The sequence below is a fragment of the Geotrypetes seraphini genome, chromosome 7 (assembly GCF_902459505.1).
Source record: "Geotrypetes seraphini chromosome 7, aGeoSer1.1, whole genome shotgun sequence".
NCBI classification, from domain to species: Eukaryota; Metazoa; Chordata; class Amphibia; order Gymnophiona; family Dermophiidae; genus Geotrypetes; species Geotrypetes seraphini.
Genome location: NC_047090.1, coordinates 4,928,324 through 4,949,963, shown reverse-complemented (window position 1 = coordinate 4,949,963; position 21,640 = coordinate 4,928,324). Strand labels below are relative to the sequence as shown.

The window sequence follows — 21,640 nt, the reverse complement described above, 5'->3', positions numbered from 1 at the left end:
ATAAGCTCTGTTTTTGGACCTAGCGCTCTGATATTTAAGTAGGCGCATTTGAGTGTGGATATCTCTGTGTGATAGTTGTGGGTTGTGTTTGGATATATAAGTGATTTGGTGTGCCGGTGTGGTTTAGTCTTAAGTGTGTGTTGGTCTTCTTCCCCATGCTGTGGTAATGGAGTGAAGAGTGTTAGATTGTAGGTTTGAGTTTCTGTCACTTGATGTTCTCCTATTTTGGAAGAGAGATTTATTTATATCTCTAGCGGGTGTAGGGAGGAGGTTATTTGCTGCTGTCTTCCCGCTGGTTAAAAGAAGGATTAACAGTATGAAGTGCTGGGCTCGTGAGGTTAGCTTCATTTTGGGGTTTTTTTTATTTTTTGTTTGATGGTTGGTGAGAGGTGGTAGAAGGGTCTTTGGTGGTTTGGCTGCTGTTTTTCGGTTGGTTTTACGTTTGGTAGTGTTGTGGAGGTGGATCGCTTCTTGGTCGCTTCACAAAGGTGCTATGAGCATCTTAGACAGCGTGCTGTTAGGCGCTGAATCTTTTATTGGTTCAGCGTAGTCCCGTCGGGTGGGGAGGAGGGGCGCTCCCACGCCGGCAAGCCTCCCTGCCTGCTCCTGGGTCCAGCGATGTGGCCAAAGTGAGTTTCAAATGAGAAACAAGATGTTGGTGCTAAGAAAGGCCTGTGGAAGATACACTGGAGGTCACACCCCAGTGATTTTAAGATTTTATCCCAGAACCCCCCTCCCCCCAAAAAAAAAATTGGAGGGGGGGAGAACCTCCCAATTTTCTTTTATGGGCTGTCAACCATGTACTCACTTTGCTTCGTACTGGGAGCTGCAGAGGCTGACACTGCAGTCAACTGAAAGGGAGAACTTCTGCCTCAGGAAAGCCTGAAAACTGGATGGCTTACTTCTTCCAACTGCCTCTCAGTCCCTCCAGCAGAACTGAGAACTCAACCCCACAACGAACTCGCGTGCACGCCGATGGGAGGAAACACAGTCAGCCCTGATCCTGGAGAACCACCATGGAGCTGTTCAACCTGCACTCAAGCCCACTGCAGACAGAACCTGGGGTGAGCCTTGCTCCCAAGGGGAGTGGTCCCGAACTATTAGCGCAGGCTGGCCAAGTGGGTGCCCTGCAATGATGGCGGCCCCTTGAATATAGACTTCTACTTTGAAAGTCTGTGTTCTCCTACAGCCAGAGATGTCTCATGACTAGGAGCCTCTGCAGCACTAAAGCGCCTCTTGATGATAAAAAAAAAAAACAAAAACCCTGAAGAAAAGAAAAGAAATAAACAAGAGCAGAACAAACAGGTTCTTATCACTTCACTTGAGAGAGAATAACTGAGGAGAGTACAGGAGAGCCGGAGGCAGAGCAGAAAAATGCAAACGAGGCTCTCTACACCCCCACCCCCACGGTTGAAGGTACATAAACCCAGTGGTTCAAGACTGACATTCTTATTGAACTAGAATACAAGATATTAACAGAAAGAGCAACCCAGTGAAAGGGAGATGGGGAGCTGAAAGGCAAGAGGAGAAATGGGGAACTGGAGTGTTAGAGAGGAAGAACTTGAGGATTAGAGAATAGAAGAGGTGCAAAGGAGGAGAGATGAGATCCAGATGTGTTAATTTACAAAGAGAAACAGACAGAATAAAGTCACAAAATCTACCAGAACTTGGTCACTAGAAAATCAGACATTTTCTAGAGAATTTTGTTTTAGTTTCATTTTTTATACACTGCCTTTTTGGAAGATATCAAAGCAGTTTAGTAAAATCATAGTACCTGTATTCTTGCAGAATTTCCAGACATTGAAGAGGCAGATCTCATTGCTGCTCTCCACCTCTTCGGGTCCTGGGGGCTTTGGGGGACTGGGTTGTGGGGGAACTGTGGAAAAAGAAGTCACAGATTGGCATCAAATCCACAAATATTAATTTAAATCTTCTCTAGACATCAAAATATTTATTAACACTGAGCACCTGTCTGCAGATAAAAATTTGGGCATTTCTCAGCATGCATATGCAAAAGGAGGTCTTGGAGATATGTAGAATTGTGCCAAAATATTATGCACAGGGAAAGCCGGTGAAAATCTCTGGGTGCAATTTTTCCTTGGGCAATAATCAAAGCATAAGTACCAGAGTGCAAAACTCCACCGTTAAAGGTACCTGCAGCATTTACACCAAGACTTCCAGATTGAATTTACCCCCATACATGTACATGAATGACATTTTTGGACAACTCTCTTTTTAGACGATCATGAAGCTGCCAAGGAAGGATGCAGGTCATTAATATGTATTCATGAGGGCTGGCATTCCCACAAAACGACTTTACTGAATTGGTAGTTCCTTTATTCTCCTTTAGGTATCTGCCGTTAATTGAAAGTGCCATTAAAAACCCCACAATTTAAAATACAGTAAAACCTTGGTTTACGAGCATAATTCGTTCCAGAAGCATGCTTGTAAACCAAATTACTCGTATATCAAAGTGAGTTTCCCCATAGGAAGTAATGGAAGCTCGCTTTATACGTTCCCACCCACCCCCACCCCGAGGCCAGCGGTGCTGCTCCACCCCCCGAGAATCGGCATCGTTTCCCCCCCAACAGCATTCAGTCTTACCCCCCAAATGGCACCGGCACGCAGCCAACAGGACGTGCCGGTGCCGGTGAAAAAAGTGAGAACCAGAAGGCTTGAGCATACGCAGATGCTCAAGGCCCAGGGAAGAGGCAGGAACTTCTTTCACCAGCACCGGCACGTCCTGTGGGCTGCGTGCTGGTGCCAGATGGGGGGTAAGACAGAATGCTGTTCGGGGGGGTGTTCACAAATCGAGTCAACGCTCAGTTTGTAAGACAAGATTTGCGAGAATGTTTTGCTCGTCTTGCAAAACACTCACAAACCGCGTTATTCACAAACCGAGGTTTGACTGTACTATTAAAAATTGTTTTTACTGGTAGGCACCTACCACTTCAAGCTAGGCATCTACTCTGAAGCACCTACCAGCATATAGGTGTGATTAGGGACAGATTCTGGGTGGATTTTGGATGTCGTTAGACTTAGGCACATTTCATTTAGGCCACGAAAACCCTGGCACAAATGGGAGTGCGCCTAAGGTTTTAACACCTACTGGCACCTAAGACCACTTAGGCACCATTAGGCACAATTCTATAAACGGCGCCTATCGGATGATTGACCCTTGCGCTCAACAGCACCTAGAAGTTAGGCGCCATTTATAGAATCGGGCCCTGAATATCCGGATCATGCAACGAATGATTGGCACTGTCCAGAAAGCAGGAATATTTGATCACCGTCTCCCAGATTCTATATATGGCACACAATTTTGTGTGCATACCCAATCTGAGTGCACAATTTAATTGAGAACGAACCAATTAGTGCTCATAACTAGGCGCTAAATGGCAAAAATAAAATTTATGTATGCATCTTGCTACGCATTATTCTAAAAAGATGCCCCCCAAATGCTCTCCCTTCCTATTCTTTTCTTCCTTACCCCTCATGCTCGCACCCAGGTCCATCAGCATCCTCTGACGCAACTTCCTGTTTCCGCTTGGGCAGGCCACAGCAGGGGAACTGTGCTGAGAAATTCATGAGTAGCGCTAGAGAATTGGTGCCATGCCAGTGACCCCTTTGCATTTTAAACGGTGAGTGGGGCTTCCGAACTGGTAGGGAGAAGGGACGGACATCCTGACCTACAGGGAGCCCCTGGAGTTGTGGGACCCAGGGCACTTGTCCTGTTTGTGCACCCCCCCCCCCTTTCAACGCCAACCCTGTGCACAGAACTACTATTATAGGTGTAAATATTCATCCGATAGCAGTGAGCGGTTGCTGACTGCCACTGACATAATTTCCGGATATTTAATGCGGGGGCCATGTCTCTACTTCGGCACTGAATATCTAGTTTATGAAGCGCTGGCTAACACATAGTCAATTCAGTCAATATTCAGAACTTAACCAGCCATGGGTTGCCACATAAAATATAGGACTAACCATTATGTGATCCCATTTATGCAGTTACCTTGGCCGCTTGAGTGCTTTAATATCAACACCTAACCAGTGAGGTGCTGACTCCAAAATGGCCGCCTTTCATTTAGGTGCTAATTGTCGGATTCTTTCTACATGGTGCTGATGTCTGCGGCCGCCTTAAAAGCGGGCACCGATTGCATGTCAATCATGCAATGGCACTGTTTAGAGAATCACATCACTGGGAAAGACAGGGGCTGGAAATATAGGCCAGGGTTTTCAAGGCCTACATTTCCGGCGCCTATTTTTTCATGTGAATCGCGCCTATATGGGCACTTTATGGCGCCTAATGCCATAAGTTGGAATACTGAGGTGGATGTCTGAAAATCCCTATAATGCCTGAGCTTTGAACATGAAAGTATATATATAAGTACCAAAGTGAATATATAACTCTACTACCTCTAGTGGATTCACTGTCTCATTGAATTGAAAAATTGAAAAAAGAAAAATAAGTGTATTGTTAAGATACTTCTGGAGTTTGCCATGCCTACAGTGGCGTTCGGGGTGCGATTCCGGCACCTTTTGTTTAGACACCTGTAGGCACCTTGAATTTAAAGTTAATTGGTGTTTTAAACAGCATTTCCCTGTTAACTGGAGGCACACCTAGCCAGTTGGGTTTTCAGGATTACCCAATGAACATTCAAGAGATAGATTTGCATACATCGATATATGTCAATTTCTCTCTTGTATATTTACTGAGGTTATCCTGAAACTCCAAGTGGTGACATGGGGGTTGGGTTCAGAAATACTGATTTAGGTAATAGTATGGGAGGCTCCCTCAGTACATAGGAGTTCTGGTGTTCATGATATTACATTACTCTTGTGTGTGCATAATATGTAGGAAACAGAGTCAAACTGAATATTTTGTGCTGGTGACAGACTAAAAACATACCTGCTGATACATCAGCTTTATTTGTTCCAGGTATCCAAGTCAAGGTATCCAAGTCCTTTGAAATTTGCACATCAGATTTCCTGGTGTCAGACATCCCATTATCTGATAGCATCCTTTGATCCATGTTCACTGAAGATGGGACTCTAGATTTACTGGCGTCAGGCCTCCTATTATCAAATAGGCCTGACGCCATGGCCACGAAGTCCATGGAATTCGTGGTCTCAGGCTTCCTTGTATTTGGTAGTGGTCCCTGGATTGGGCTCACTGGAACCAGCACAGGAGATTTACTAGTTTGAGGCATGGTGGTATGTAGTAGTTCCTGGGCCAGGCTTCCTGGTATTGGCACATTCACTGAAGATGAGATACCAGGTTTCCTGGAGTCAGGCATCCTATTATCAGATAGTGTCCTTTGATCCAAGTCCATGGAATTCGAGGTCTCAGGCTTCCTTGTATTTGGTAGTGGTCCCTGGATTGGGCTCACTGGAATCAGCACAGGAGATTTACTAGTTTGAGGCATGGTGATGTGTAGTGGTCCCTTATCCAGGTTCACTAGAGCAGGCACATTTGGTCTACTAGTTAAATGCAGGCTAGTATGCACCGGTCCCATTATCGGGTTCATTGGAATTGGTACAACAGATCCAAAAGTAATATTTGATATTTGTGCCCCCACATGGACTTTAGCCTCACATGGTCTGGATGAAGTAAAAGCTGAAAATAAAAATAAATACACGTTTACTCTTTGGTTCTCTTTTTGTCTTCCTTCAAATGAAGTAACATACTTCCCCTTAACATGAAGGAAGACAGTAATCCAAAACATTTCAATGGATAAAATATTGTTTACCAGCAAAAAAAAACAGGCTTTTTGATCACTGCCCACCTTGGATGTGCGTAGTTCAGCAGTGGACAGACTACACTACCCATATTCTCCAGAGCTGACCCTTGGGGTGGGGTAGGGCAGAGAATGGAACGACATTTGTTGTCTTGATGACAAAACTATATGTGCAGTTTTATGCCAATAAAATCACGCATAGTGAAAGCAAGTGCACATCTCAGAGTTTAAATTTCCTTAGATAAGGAAAGATTACCGTATATACTTGAATATAAACCGGGATTTTGGGGCCAAAAAATTGGCCCAAAAATGGGGGTCCCGGTTTATATTCAGGTCACCACCTCTACCCCCATCCAAAATTCTTGCAGGCCGCCACCGCCAGGCTCTGCAGTCTGCTGCCCTCCCTGTCCTAGCCTCAGGCTCATACCTCTACTGATGATCATCGGTGGAGGTGCAGCGGGCAGGTGCAAACTTTCCAAGTTCCTGCCCTGCTGTTAACTGGCTGCCTGTGAGCGTCTTTGGCCACTGAGAAGAAGCACGAGCAGGCGCGCAGGCTGCAGAGCCTGGAAGGTAGGGAGGGTACAGAGTCTGATGGGGGAGGGAAGGAAGGGGGGCTGGGTGCAATGCCTGACAGGGGAGGGAAGGAAGGAAGAGAGCTGGGTGCAATGCCTAACAGGGCAGTGAGGGAAGAGTGCTGGGTGCAGTGCCTGGCAGAAAGGGAGCTGGGTGCAGAGCCTGACAGAGCAGGGCACTTAAATATTATTTTAGATAACGCACAAATAAACCTAGTAAGCTCCCTAAAAATTTTAGGAGTCACAATTGATGATGGATTAACCTTTCATGAGCATATTACAAATACAATTAGAATATCTTTTTTTAGATTACGTATGATCAGATCAATTGCTAAATTTTTAGAGCCTAAATCTTTAAACATACTTATTCACTCACTCATTATTTCAAAAATGGATTATTGTAATGCATTATTATTTAATATCTCTCAGAAAGAGAAAAAACGTCTCCAGATAGTCCAAAACACAGCAATTAAATTAATACATAACTGTAAAAAATTTGACCACGTCACACCACTTTTTATTGAATCTCATTGGCTCCCTATCTCTCATCGTTTTACTTTTAAAATACTACTTTTAGTTTTTAAAACATTGAGCACAAACGAACCTCAATTTATTAACAGACTACTTATCCCATACTGTACCTCTCGTACATTAAGATCAACCAACCAAAATCTTTTAACAGTTCCTTCACTAAAAATTATTGGAACTCGTCGTACTGATATTTTTTCTGTCATAGCCCCACAATTATGGAATAACTTGCCCCTGTATCTTAGAACTGAAAAAGATTTAAAGCAGTTTAAAAGTAGCTTAAAAAGTTTCCTTTTTAAGGACGCTTTTAACGTATGAAACCAATTTTCCTATTCCTTCCGCAACTTATCTTTTTCTTCATTTCCTTCCCTTACCTCATGTTTTTTACCTCATATCTTTTTGTTTTTTTTTACATATGTAATTTTACCCTTCTTTCCTTATGTGTCCGTTAGTCTGTATAATTTTAATTTTATGTTTTTTAACATTGTATTAAAGTTTAACTAACCTTGTATTTGTATTATTTTTCTTGTTTTTGTAAATCGCTTAGTAAATTTAAATAAGCGATTCAACAAATCTTGAATAAACTTGAAACTATTGAGCCGCCCAACATATTCGAGTCAACCAGTTTTCCTCCTTTTTGGGGGGAGAAAGGGGGCCTCGACTTATATTCGGATTAACTTATATTCAAGTATATATGGTAAGTAATTATTTTGATAATCTTCTTTCTAGTAAGTAGGCACATCATTCTTGAACACTTGGGTTATCAATCCCTAGTTACGAGATCCTGTGTAGAGAGCCTCATTTACATTTTGCCACTCCACCTTCCTTCACTCTGGGCTGTCCTGCAATTCCTCAACTTGTATCAAAGCAGATGGTCAACCCTAGAAAATAAATAAAACAGAGAGGGGAAATGCCCCAAGAAACTTGTCTGTTCTGCTCAAAAGGAACACGACCAAAAAACAAAAGACTTGTGGAAGGTTGATGTCCAAGATGAAGGATTTATTAAACAAATAAATAATCCACATAAAAATGTCTAGGGCCTGAACCATGGGTCCATATGTTTTCAGTGGTTCAGACCCTAGACATTTTTATATAGATTATTTATTTGTTTAATAAATTCTTCATCTTGGACATCAACCCTCCACAAGTCTTTTGTTTTTTGGTCGTGTTCCTTTTGTGGCGGGACCAGGGTCAACTCTCTTGTTGCTTTGAGATACCTGCTCATATCAAAAACATTTAACACAAGATAAACATAAATAATTTAAAAACATATAATGAGATGGAACAAACAAGTCGCCTACCTGAGTGCAACCTACACTAATTGTCCTGGAGCTCCGCATGATACTCCTCAATCCCTTCGCTATAGCAATGGTCTTCTCTATCCTTCTCCTTGCTGAATAGAAACAACATATCTTGCAATCAGACATGTCTGAGGCAGAAAGCAGGTTAATGTACATCTGTCAGGGTGGGCTTCAAGAATGATGTGCCTATTTACTAGAAGAAATATTATCAAGGTAAGCACCTAATCTTTCCTTCTAGTGCAATAGGCATATCATTCTTGAACACATGGGATGTATCAAAGCAGTCCCTGAAATCTAGGGCAGGACAGATGAGCCTGTGAAAGTATTGAAGACTCAAACACAGAATCCAAATTTGACTGCTATGTCCAACCTATATAGCTTTGTGAAAGAATGAAGGTAGGACCATGTGGCCGCTCTGCAAATTTCTTCAGGGGAAACTGCTCTAATCTCCATTCAGGAGGATACTACTCCCCTAGTGGAATGTGCATTGAAGGATTCAGTAAGTTGCTTTCTGCTCCTGATATAGGCTGAAGAAATGGCCATACAAATCCATCTCGAAATGGTCACTTTTGAAGCTGTGTGGTTCCGACGGGTAGATCCTACTAGCAGAAAGAGATAATCTGACAGACGGAACTCATTAGTGACTTCCAGATAGCGAAGCAACACTCTGTGAACATCCATCAATTTAGGGATATTTGTCAATCTAATTGGATTCCAAGGGCGTGAAGGTGGGTAATCATACTTCCTGGTTGATGTTGAAACTTGAGACTACCTTGGGCAATAAAGAGGAGACTGTACACAGAACTATCCCATTCTCCAAAATCCTGAAAAAGTGATCTCTGCAAGACAAAGCCTGCAGTTCCAACACTCATCGTGCTGAAGCTACCGCCACCAGAAATGTCATCTTGACCATCAGGTCCATCAAAAATGCCTCCTCCAGAGGCTCATATAGAACTCTAGTGAGGTCACGCAGGAGCAGCCTTTTGTTTTTCATGCCTGCCTGGGAGTCGCCATCTTGTCCATCTCCAGACGGAGTCGTATTTTATTTCTCCATAAATGTTGATTTAAAAACATTTGTGGATCCTAACTGAGTACTATTGACTCTTGAAAAAGTCACATACTGCCTTAACACTGGCCGTGTCAAGTCCAGATTTAATAAAGCTCAACAAAATGAATAATATCTTGGCTGGTGACATCATTTCCTTATGACTTTTGTGTTGCTACCACAACCATCACATTGGTGAAGGTATGTAGTGACCTTGTCAGCCCAAACAGGGTCATGAACTGGAAATGTTGCTCCAGAACATGAAACCTCAAGAACTTCCTTGGACCCTGAAAGATGGGATGTATAAATAGGCCTCTGTCAAATCCAATAAGGTGAGAATTTCCCCTGGAACTACCAAGACAATTACCGTCCTCACCGTTTCCATACAAAAGCATAGTATTATGAGAGACGCATTGACCAATTTCAGATCTAGAATCGGTTGCCAGTCTTCCTAGTCAATTTGGGCACAATAAAAGTATATGGAGTATCTGCTTAAGCTCTACTCTTCATCTAACATAGTAATATAGTAGATGGCGGCAGATAAAGACCTGAATGGTCCATCCAGTCTGCCCAATCTGATTCAATTTAAATTTTTTCTTCTTAGCTATTTCTGGGCAAGAATCCAAAGCTTTACCTGGTACTGTGCTTGGGTTCCAACTGCTGAAATCTCCGTTAAAACCTACTCCAGCCCATCTACACCCTCCCAGCCCTTCCCAGCCCATCCTCCACCAAACAGCCATATACAGACACAGACCGTGCAAGTCTGCCCAGAACTGGCCTTAGTTCAATTTTTAATATTATTTTCTGATTCTAGATCCTCTGTGTTCATCCCACACTTCTTTGAACTCAGTCACTGTTTTACTCTCCATCACCTCTCTCGGGAGCGCATTCCAGGCATCCACCACCCTCTCTGTAAAGTAGAATTTCCTAACATTGCCTTTGAATCTACCACCCCTCAACCTCAAATTATGTCCTCTGGTTTTACCATTTTCCTTTCTCTGGAAAAGATTTTGTTCTACGTTAATACCCTTCAAGAATCATATCTCCCCTGTCTCTCCTTTCCTCTAGGGTATACATATTCAGGGCTTCCAGTCTCTCCTCATACGTCTTCTGGTGCAAGCCTCCTATCATTTTCATCGCCCTCCTCTGGACCGCCTCAAGTCTTCTTATGTCCTTCACCAATACTCCAAGTGGGGCCTCACCAATGACCTGTACAGGGGCATCAACACCTTCTTCCTTCTACTGGCTACACCTCTCTTTATACAGCCCAGCATCCTTCTGGCAGCAGCCACTGCCTTGTCACACTGTTTTTTCACTTTTAGATCTTCGGACACTATCACCCCAATGTCCCTCTTCCTGTCCGTGCATATCAGCTTCTCACCTCCCAGAATATACGGTTCCTTCCGATTATTAATCCCCAAATGCATTACTCTGCATTTCTTTGCATTGAATTTTAGTTGCCAGGCATTAGACCATTCCTCTAACTTTTGCAGATCTTTTTTCATATTTTCCACTCCCTCTTCGGTGTCTACTCTGTTACAAATCTTGGTATCATCTGCAAAAAGGCACACTTTTCTTTCTAACCCTTCAGCAATGTCACTTACATACATATTGAACAGGATTGGCCCCAGCACCGAACCCTGAGGGACTCCACTACTCACCTTTCCTTCCTCCGAGCAACTTCCATTAACCACCACCCTCTGGCATCTGTCCGACAGCCAGTTTCTAATCCAGTTCACCACTTTGTGTCCTAACTTCAGCCCTTCAAGTTTGTTCAATAGCCTCCTATGAGGAACTGTATCAAAGGCTTTGCTGAAATCTAAGTAAATTACATCTAGCATATGTCCTCGATCCAGCTCTCTGGTCACCCAATCAAAAAATTCAATCAGGTTCGTTTGGCACGATTTACCTTTTGTAAAGCCATGTTGCCTCGGATCCTGTAACCCATTAGATTCAAGGAAGTACACTATCCTTTCATTCAGCAACACTTCATTATTTTTCCAAAAACTGAATTGAGGCTCACCAGCCTGTAGTTTCCTGCTTCATCCCTGTGACCACTTTTATGAATAGGGACCACATCTGCTCTCCTCCAATTCCCAGGAATCACTCCCGTCTCCAGAGATTTGTTGAACAAGTCTTTAATAGGACCCACCAGAACCTCTCTGAGCTTCCTCAGTATCCTGGAATGGATCCCATCTGGTGCCATCGCTTTGTCCACCTTCAGTTTTTCAAGTTGCTCATAAACACTCTCCTCCATGAACGGCGCTGAATCTACTCCATTTTCTTGTGTAACTTTGCCAGACAATCTCGGTCCTTCGCCAGGATTTTCTTCTGTGAACACAGAACAGAAGTATTTGTTTAGCACATTTGCTTTTTCCTCATCACTCTCCACATATCTGTTCCCAGTATCTTTTAGCCTAGCAATTCCATTTTTCATCTTCCTCCTTTCACTAATATATCTGAAAAAATTTTTGTCTCCCTTTTTTACATTTTTAGCTATTTGTTCTTCCACCTGTACTTTCACCAGACGAATCTCTCTCTTGGCTTCTTTCAGTTTCACCCTGTAGTCCTTTCTGCTCTCCTCTTCTTGGGTTTTTTTATATTTCACGAACGCCAACTCTTTGAAGTATCTTGCGGCCGCTCTCCACTTTAGCCGTTATATCAAACCAAACCGTTTGATGATCACTACTTCCCAGGTGAGCACCCACTCGAACATTAGAGATACTCTCTCCATTTGTGAGGACCAGATCCAATATTGCTTTTTCCCTTGTGGGTTCCGTCACCATTTGTCTGAGCAGAGCCTCTTGAAAGGCATCCACAATCTCCCTACTTCTTTCCGATTCCACAGACGGAACATTCCAGTACTCATCTGGCAGGTTGAAATCTCCCAACAGCAGAACCTCCTGTTTCCTTCCAAACTTTTGGATATCCACAATCAAATTCTTATCAAATTGCAGCGATTGAGTCTGAGGTCTGTAGACTACACCCACATAGATAGAAGTTTCATCTTCTCTTTTCAGAGCGATCCATATTGCTTCTTCCTCTCATCATGTCCCTTGCATTTCGGTTGCTTGGATATTGATCTTTACATAGAGAGCTACTCCTCCACCTTTTTGACCATCTCTGTACTTCCTAAAAAGATTATATCCCAGTATGTTTGCATTCCATCCATGTGATTCACTGAACCATGTCTCTGTGATAGCCTCTAGCATCAGGGCTTGTAGATCATGAACTTTGTTGCTTAGACTGCGAGCATTTGTGGTCATCGCTTTCCAGCTATTTTTCAGCGATAATCTCCTTTTTCGTATGGATTTTTGTTTCGTTTCACTTTCCGTTGCAATACTAAGAAATGAGTTGCTGATATTGTTTATGTTGCAATCTTTACTACTATAAGAACATAAGAAGTTGCCTCCGCTGGGTCAGACCAGAGGTCCATCGTGCCCAGCAGTCCGCTCCCGCGGCGGCCCATCAGGTCCATGACCTGTAAGGTGATCCATGTCTAAAACCCTTTATTCCCCTTTATGCTTCTATCTATACCCTTTCATAATCCTATCTCTACCTCTATCTGTATCCCTCAATCCCCGCATCCTTCAGGAATTTATCCAATCCTTCTTTAAAACCCCGTAGTGTACTCTGTCCTATCACAACCTCCGGAGTGAAAAAGAACTTCCTAGCATTGGTTCTAAACCTGTCCCCTTTCAATTTCTCCGAGTGCCCACTTGTTCTTGTGGTTCCCAATAGGCTGAAGAATTTGTCCCTCTCTACCTTCTCTATGCCTTTCATGATCTTGAAAGTCTCTATCATGTCTCCTCTGAGTCTCCGCTTTTCCAGGGAGAAAAGCCCCAGCCTTTCTAACCTGTCTGCGTATGGAAGGTTCTCCATACCTTTTATCATTTTCGTTGCTCTTCTCTGAACCCTCTCCAGCATTGCCATGTATTTCTTAAGGTACGGCGACCAATATTGGACACAGTACTCCAGATGCTGGTGCACCATCGCACGATACAGTGGCATGATGACTTCCTTCGTTCTGGTTGTAATACCTTTTTTAATAATACCCAACATTCTGTTTGCTTTCTTTGCGGTTGCCGCGCATTGTGCCGTTGACTTCATTGTTGTATCCACCAGCACACCCAAATCTTTTTCAAGGTTACTTTCCCCTAGTACTAATCCCCCCATTTTATAGCTGAATATCAGGTTCTTTTTCCCTATATGCATGACCTTGCATTTCTCTACATTGAAGTTCATCTGCCATTTATGAGGCCACTCCTCCAGTTTGTTCAGGTCCCTTTGTAGGTCTTCACATTCCTCTGCGGTTCTAACCCCGCTAGAGTTTTTTGTCATCCGCAAATTTTATAACTTCACACTTTGTCCCTGTTTTTAGGTCATTTATAAATACATTGAACAGCAGCGGTCCGAGCACGACCCCTGCGGAACGCCGCTCGTGACCCTCCTCCAGTCTGAGTAATGGCCCTTCATTCCAACCCTTTGCTTTCTGCCTGCCAACCAGTGTTTAATCCATCTGTATACGTCCCCTTCCACCACGTGGTTCCACAGTTTCCTAAGTAGCTGCTCATTGGGTACCTTGTCAAAGGCTTTTTGGAAATCGAGATAAATGATGTCTACGGGTTCCCCTTTGTCCATCTGGCTGTTTATCCCTTCAAAGAAGTGCAGTAAGTTTGTTTGGCACGATATTCCCTTGCAGAAGCCATGCTGGCTTGCTTTCATTTGTCCATTTTTTTCTATGTGCTCATAGATGCTGTCCTTTATCAGCGCTTCTACCATCTTGTCCAGAACTGAAGTCATGCTTACCGGCCTGTAGTTCCCTGGGTCACCCCTCGATCCCTTTTTAAAGATAGGTGTAACATTTGCTATTTTTCAGTCCTCCGGGATCTCCCCAGTTTTCAAGGATAGGTTGCAAATTTGTCGGAGTGTTTCTGCTATTTCATTTCTTAATTCTTTTAATACTCTTGGGTGGATTCCGTCCGGGCCCGGTGATTTGTCATTTTTCAATCTATCTATCTGTTGGAGGACATCCTCATGGCTTACCTCTATTTGCGACAGTTTTTCTTCTTGGTCTCCACTTATGATCTCTTCGGGTTCTGGTACATTGGATGTGTCCTCGCTTGTGAAGACTGACAAGAAAAACTTGTTTAACCTATCAGCTACCTCTTTTTCCTCCTTTACCACTCCCTTTCTGTCTCCATCATCCAACGGTCCTATTTCCTCCCTCGCCGCATCAATGACATATCCTACATTGTTGATTTTTGTTAAGAACTGAAAATGAGCAGAAAAAATAAAAATAAAAACCTTGACATTTTCCTCCGGATTCTATAAAGGGTGTCCCAGTCTGGGCACGGCCCAGAGACGCCCGCACAAACTAATTTATTAACGAGCCAATTAACATCAATTTGACTGCTCACTATTCCACATTTATTTCGATATCACACAATCCAAAGTTCTTGTACATTCATCATGAAAAATTCCGTAGCAAGTGTACCCAAATGCTTGCACAAATAGGATTGTTTTAATTTCCCTTTTAAATGATTGAAAACTTGAAATAGCACAAGTTTCTGGGGAGTAATGAGGTCCATAATGTTTCTATGGTTTTTTGGGGTTGTTCTTTTTGTGTTTTTTCAGCTGTAGAAGCTTTCTTATCCATGAAAGGGATCGGTAGGAGCTTTTCCAGAGGAATCGTTACCCTTGGAAATAAAAGGGTACCCCCTTGCCAGTCAGGTTTTCAGGATAGCCACAATAAATATGCATGAATGAAATTTGCATATAATGGGGCAGTGTATGCAAATGAAGTTTATGCATTTTCAATGTGGATATCCAGAAAACCTGACTGGCAAGGGGGACAGTTGAGAAACACTGCCCTAGGGGACACTGCAGTGAATTTCACTTAAAAGGTTCTAGGCACACATCTCACCATAACTCCCCTATATTGAACGATGAGCTCTCCAAAATCTACTCTAAACCCACTGGGCCCAACTGTACACCACACCAAAAGACATTATGCCTGCAGGTGTCACCTTTAAGGCTCACATACTCCATTATAATGTTAGTAGTCAGAGTGGGATATGGGCTTTAGTCCCCATCTCTATAGTTCACAACATTGACTACCAAGCTACTCCAGGAAGCTGCTTGCTGCTCTACTAGGACTGGCCATAACATCTGAAGCTTTCATATAAGCAGGTATGTACTGTGTCATTCATATCTTTCAGAGATGGGAGGGGGGATCAGTGACCACTGGGGGAGTAAGGTATAGTCATACCTTCATCCTTCTAATGGTCCTCTGGTCATGCTGGACACGATTTTGGCACTTATTCTTTATAGAGATGCTAAGGTTGCTTCCCTTTAACGCATTTGAAGAACGTTTTGAAATTTCTTGCTTCCCCAGCCAGCCTCTCTTCGTATTCTCTCTTTGCTTTCCTAACCACTCGGTGACATTCTTTTTAGTGTTTCTTGTGTTCCTTCCAGTTTTCCTCGGTTTGGTCCTTTTTCCATTTTCGGAATGATTTTTTCTTGTCTCATCGCTTTCTTCACTTCATTTGTTATCCATACCGGGTCTTTTGTTCGATTTTTTTTGCACCCTTTCCTAAACCTGGGGATGTACAGAATTTGTGCTTCTTGCACCGTGTCCTTGAATAGGGACCAGGCTTTCTCCACGGTCTCCATCTTTCTTGAGCTGTTTCTGAGTTTCTTTCTCACCATTGCTCTCATAGCATCGTAGTTCTCTTTCTTGAAGTTGAGCGTAGTTGCTGTGGTTCTCTTCACTTTTGATGTACCTACTTCTAATTTGTACTGGATCATGTTGTGATCGCTGTTTCCTAGTGGTCCTACTACTACCACTTCCTTTGCAGGTCCCCCTAGCCCGTTGAGGATTAGGTCGAGAGTGGCATTGGTTCGCTGACGAGCTGTTCCATGAAGCAGTCCCTCACAGCCTCTAGGAATTCTGTTTCCCTCAAACAGTAGGAGTTTCCAATAATCCAGTCTATCCCAGGATAGTTAATATCCCCCATTACCATTACACTTCCATTTTTGCATTCCTGCCTCAATTCTGCTTCCAGTTCTTTATCGTTTGCTTCTGTTTGTCCAGGTGGACGATAGTACAGTCCCAATTTTATGTCAAGTCCATTTCTTCCTGGTAATTTAACCCATAATGATTCCAGTCCTTCCGCCTTCATTGCCGTATCCACTCTGGTCGAGTGAATGGTGTCCTTTATATATAGTGCTATTCCTCCACCCTTCTTGTGAGTCCTGTCTCTTCTATAGAGTTTGTACCCTGGCAGTACTATGTCCCATTTGTATTCCTAATTCCACCATGTTTCCGTGATTCCAATGATGTCTAAGTCCTCTTTTTTGGCCGTGACTTCCAGTTCTCCCATTTTGGTTCTTAGGCTCCTTGCATTAATATACAAGCAATTTAAGTCCTGGTTTTTTCTTTTTCTTGCTGTTTTTCCCTGTGACTTGCTCCTCTTGCCATCTCCCTCATGAGCTGCCAGCCCCTGATTTCTATTTCTTTCTTCCTCTTCCTTAGGCGCGTCTTTTTCATCCTCAACCTGTTTCCTCATTTTCACCTGTTCTTCTATCTCCTGCTGTTTGCTCTTCTTTTTGTTCTCTAGTTTCTCTTGATCCTTAAACTTATGTAGTTCATCTTTTGTTTCTTCCCAGCATGGTTCCCGCTCAGTATCTTCTCTGGATACTCTTGTCCGAACCGTCAACGTCAGGTCGACTGTCGGCTTTCCCCTTCTTCTCAGTTTAAAGCCTGCTCTATTTCTCTCTTGATTTTGTTTGCCAGCAGTCTCGTTCCTGCCGTGCTCAGGTGCAGCCAGTCTCTCCTGAAGAGCTTGTTCTTCCCCAAAAAAGTTGTCCAGTTCCTTATAAAGTGGAAACCTTCCTCTTCGCACCATCTCCTCAGCCATGCGTTTATTGCTTGTAGTTTGGTCTGCCTCTTCACATCTGCCCTCGATACTGGCAGGATCTCTGAGAATGCTATCTTCTGTGTCCTTAGCTTCAGTTTCCTTCCCAGGATCTTGAACTGCTCAGTTAGTGTAGTCTTGATGTAATTTCTCCTGTTGACATCATTAGTTCCAACGTGGATTATCACTGCTGTCTCTTCCGTCTCAGCTCCTCCCAGGATCCTCTCAATTCTGTCGGTGAAGTCCTTGGTTCTTGCCCCTGGGACACATGTTACTAGCCGGTCTTCTCTCCCTCCTGCTACGTGACTGTCCACTTCTCTTAGGATTGAGTCTCCCACTATGATTGCTGATTTCCCCTTTTTCAGCTTCCTCATTGGTCTCAAGTCTGTATCCTCGGTGTAGTTCAGTACTTCTTCTTCAGGGTTCTGGTGAGTCTTTGCCTCCTCTGTTTGCTCAATTCTTCCATAAGGTCCTTCATCCTTAGTGTCCGATGGCTTCTGTCTTCCGTCTGTTGGTTCCTGTCTTCCATCTCGTGTGGGCGTAGCTTCCTTGTTCCAGCGTTGCTGATGATCCTGTTCTTCCACCCTCCTGTAGGCCTCCTCAATGAACCTCTCGAGCTCTCTTACTTGCTCCTCGATGTGGCTCTCTTGTGGGGTCCTCAGTTGTCTCGATCGGTTCTTCCGAGATGTGGAGTCCCTCCAGCTCCTGAACCCTGGCCTGTTGTCTACCGACTTCCTTCTTCAGGCTTTCCAGTTCCTGACACCGACTGCATACGTACGCCTGCCTTCCCGAGGGGAGGTAGTCATACATATGACACTCCATGCAGTACACTGGGAAGCTCCTGAGGGTTCCTGCTGCTTCCATTGCTCTTTCTCTTTTCAGTCCACTAGGTGCTCTCTCCTCTTGCCTTGCGTGTGTGTTTGCTCTCTCCTGTGCTTGTCTCTTTCTTGCCTACTTCGTCTGCTGCTTTTTCCTTGTCCTCTCCTTGGGCCTACCTTTTTCTTATTTCTGGAGCCTGCTGCCTCTTTATCCTTCCCTCTCTTGTGTGTGACTTTTGTGTGTTCTCCTTTGTGTGTGCTCTTGTGTGTGTGTTCTCCTTGCGCGTGTGCCCTCTTTTTCCTTACCTCCCTGCTGTTCTCTGATGTTCTGGAGTCCTTGGATGTCTTTGCTCGGCCCTTCTCAAGGCCCCTCGCAAAGGCGCTCCCGCTAAGGCAAGCACCTTTGCTGCGCGCCTTCGCCGCATACCGAACGGCTGCGCGCCGTTGGCTCCCCCTCTTTTAAGGGGGAGTCCGGGCTCGCTGGTGACGCTCGCTGGTGAGGTGGGCGGAGCTTCCTCTCGCCGCTACCCCGTGTTGCCTGCCTTCTCTCCCGGCTTCCTCCTCTCCTCTTCGCCCATGCCTACTGTCTAACCACACCGGCTGAATCGGCTGCCCTGGTGCCGCGGTTCTCCCTCTTTTAAGGGGGAGTCCGGGCTTGCTGGTGATGCTCACTGGTGACCCTGGGGGTGGGCGGAGCTTCCTCTCGCCGCTACCCCGCGTTGCCTGCCTTCTCCCTCACTGCCTTCTCTCCCGGCTTCCTCCTCTCCTCTTCGCCGGTGCCTGCTGCCTCCCGCACCTGCTGAAGAAATCCAAAAAGAGGTCTGCAAGGGGATGAAAGAACTCAAGTTTGTACCACTCTAGAATAATGTCCAGTACCCAGCGGTCTGAGGTGATCTCCGCCCATGTCTTCCAATAAGCCATCAACCTCCCACCTATCCTTGGAGATACAGCTGCTGTCCTGGCATCATAACTGTTTCTTGTGGGCCAGTGTGAGGTGAGATCCAGATGACTGGGGATGCTTGGTTCCTCCAAATCTTTGTCTCAAGCCTTGATAAGACCTCTGGCAAGAAATGAAGGGGCACAGTCTTTGTAAGTTTTTCTATTCCTGCTTGTGTAAAAGGAACTGCTTAAACAGTTATCATTTTGCCAAAAAAAAACCCACAAGGTCTTTTCTTTCTGTGTTCTGAGCTCTGTGTCCCCATTTTGTTCTGTAGTTGACGTGTTTTGATAAGAAACATTTGTTAAAAAAGAAACATTGCTAGACCTTAGACAAGACAGTATTATATGCTATAATGGAAACTTCCCACTATTCTCCCACTCTTATGTTTGCTACCTTTTTCTAGTTGCTTTTATGTATCCTGTTACCAAATATGGTCTTTCCTACAGTCATATGCTGAGAAAACTGACCCATGTGAAATGCTATATATATGTTACGGTACTCTGAATAAAAGAGATATATTCCTTGGCATATTAGCATGTGCGTTTGTGTGTGTATGTGACAGCAGAACAGCAGAACGAGGCTAATACAAATTGGGACCTGGTCGTTTCAGCTGGGGGCTCGCCTGGGAGTGGAGATTTGGTGCCGGGTCTAATGAGTATCTGTTTTCTAGTGCTCACTGGTCTCTGCCCTCTTCCACGCCCTTATTTGATTATTGAGGCTTTTGGCAAGTCTCTTGAGGCTTTTGACCCTTTGTGAGTTTATATTGGGCTTTTGGGAAGTCCATAGTGGTGGTTTTGGCAACCCCACAGATTACCTGTCCTTTTGGGAAGGACCGATTTAACTAGGACAAGGTATGGTATTGGAGTTCAAGAAGGGATTGGACAATTTTCTGAAGGAAAAGGGGATAGAAGGGTATAGATAGAGGGCTACTACACAGGTCCTGGACATGATGGGCCGCTGTGCATGATGGACCTCAGGTCTGACCAAGCAGAGGCACTGCTTATGTTCTTATGTATGACAAAGAGAAGAAAATAATATGGCTCTAATTTTTTTTCAGCCATTACAACTGCATTTCTCTGTATTGGGAAGCTGTATTGGACTTACCTTTTGGAATATCTTTTTCCAGCTTCTTATTCTGTAAAGAGCCCTTTTTCTCCTCTGTATTCTGTGTTGGATCATTTTTCTTCTTTTGCTCTTCATTCTGTATTGGGTTCTGTTTCTTCTCCCGATCTTTATTCTTCAAGACCTTTTGTCTTTGCTGATCCTTTCTCTTTAATGGGTCTCTTTCTGTCCATTCTCTACAGGTTTCTCTGTGCCTGTAGTCACAAATGAGCTGAACATTCTGAATGACCTCCAGCCTCAGACCTCGAACCTGAAGCAGATCTAGTACTAGAGGGTCCAAAAGGTTATGAGACCTCTTGCATTTGAAGAATCTACACTGCCCTCTGGAGAAGAATCGGCAGATGTGGAGTTTTTTACAAGTATTCCCCTCCGGGCAGGACTCGGCTTGCTCACTGCCCTTGTATTTGGGACATATCTGAAAAAGGAAGACAAAACTTTTAAGCCAGTTTTATTATATATCAGGATTGACAACAATCACAAATTTATGAGGTACTCTCATGTTTTCATCTTTCCTCTCACTCACTCCAACTTGAGGCAAGAATTCAAAATGATATATCTTGGCTCAAAGAAGCTACTAAGCCTTGGCAGGCTTCAACATCTTTTGAGGGGGGACCATTTCCCTCCAACATCCACTGAGGAAAAACAAGCCCCCCAGCCAGATTACTCCCCTACAAAATTTTTCTCCTGACAATCAATAAAAGTTTGTGCTGTTATTAATTTATTTTAGGGGGAGTTGGCAATGCTGTGATTGCAGTTGTCTTTTTTTTTTTTTAAATCTTTATTAATTAATACAATTAATTTAAATATAAACACTACACAGAACACACTTTAAATACACAAATAATTCAGAAACAATCATTTTCTCCCCTCTTCCTCTCCATAACTAATACAAGAAGTATATATTTAATTTAAATAATGTAGATAATTAAGTATAGCAAACCAGAACACATTCCCCTCCCCCCACCCACCCTGGATGTGTAAGGAAATCTAATAAAAGGAAAGGCACATGCTGTGATTGCAGCTGTCTTCTTAAAAGAAGAAATGTCATGAAAGCTTCAATAAAAGGTCATTCCTAATATTTATATTTATGTGATTCTTGATATATCATTACACCCATTAAAAATGAAGAATACATTATAAGAACATAATAATTTGTCATAGTGAGTCAGACTGATGGTTCATCTACCCAAATATCCTGCTTCCAATAGTGGCCAGGTCAGGTCACAAATACCTGGCAGGATCCCCCAAAGTTGCAAGATTCCGTAGTACAAAGCCCACAGATAAGCACTATTTCCTCCTATCTACCATAATAATAGTTTATGATTTTACTTCCAGGAACTTATCAAACCTTTTTTAAACCCACCTATGCTAAATGCTTGTACTGCATCCTCCAGCAACAAGTTCTAGAGCAGAGGTGCCCAACCTGCGGCCCTGTGAAGTATTTTGTGCGGCCCCAGTCGAGGGCGATGCAGTGTTTTCCTCTGCTGCCCCTGGGTGTTTACCGTCTTGCCGGCTCCCTCCTCTGTCTTGATTGAGCGTTTGCGCATTTGTGCGGTCCCAAAAACATTTTTTTTGGCCAATGCGGCCTAGGGAAGCCAAAAGGTTGGACACCCCTGTTCTAGAGCTTGAATAAAAAGCATGCGGTATTTTCCTA

The 21,640-nt window shown here is 43.7% G+C and overlaps 1 protein-coding gene across 1 annotated transcript in view; it reads right to left on the bottom strand.

Annotated features, from left to right (window-relative positions):
• The window catches only part of LOC117364120, a 63,008-nt gene that overhangs the window by 21,255 nt on the left and 20,113 nt on the right, over positions 1-21,640 (bottom strand). The window contains exons 3-5 of the mRNA XM_033952991.1: positions 19,969-20,401; positions 4,913-5,620; positions 1,775-1,876 (exon numbers count right to left, since the gene is read on the bottom strand). Coding sequence (XP_033808882.1) covers positions 1,775-1,876; positions 4,913-5,620; positions 19,969-20,401 — 1,243 coding nt within the window. The remainder of the gene's footprint in view (positions 1-1,774; positions 1,877-4,912; positions 5,621-19,968; positions 20,402-21,640) is intronic.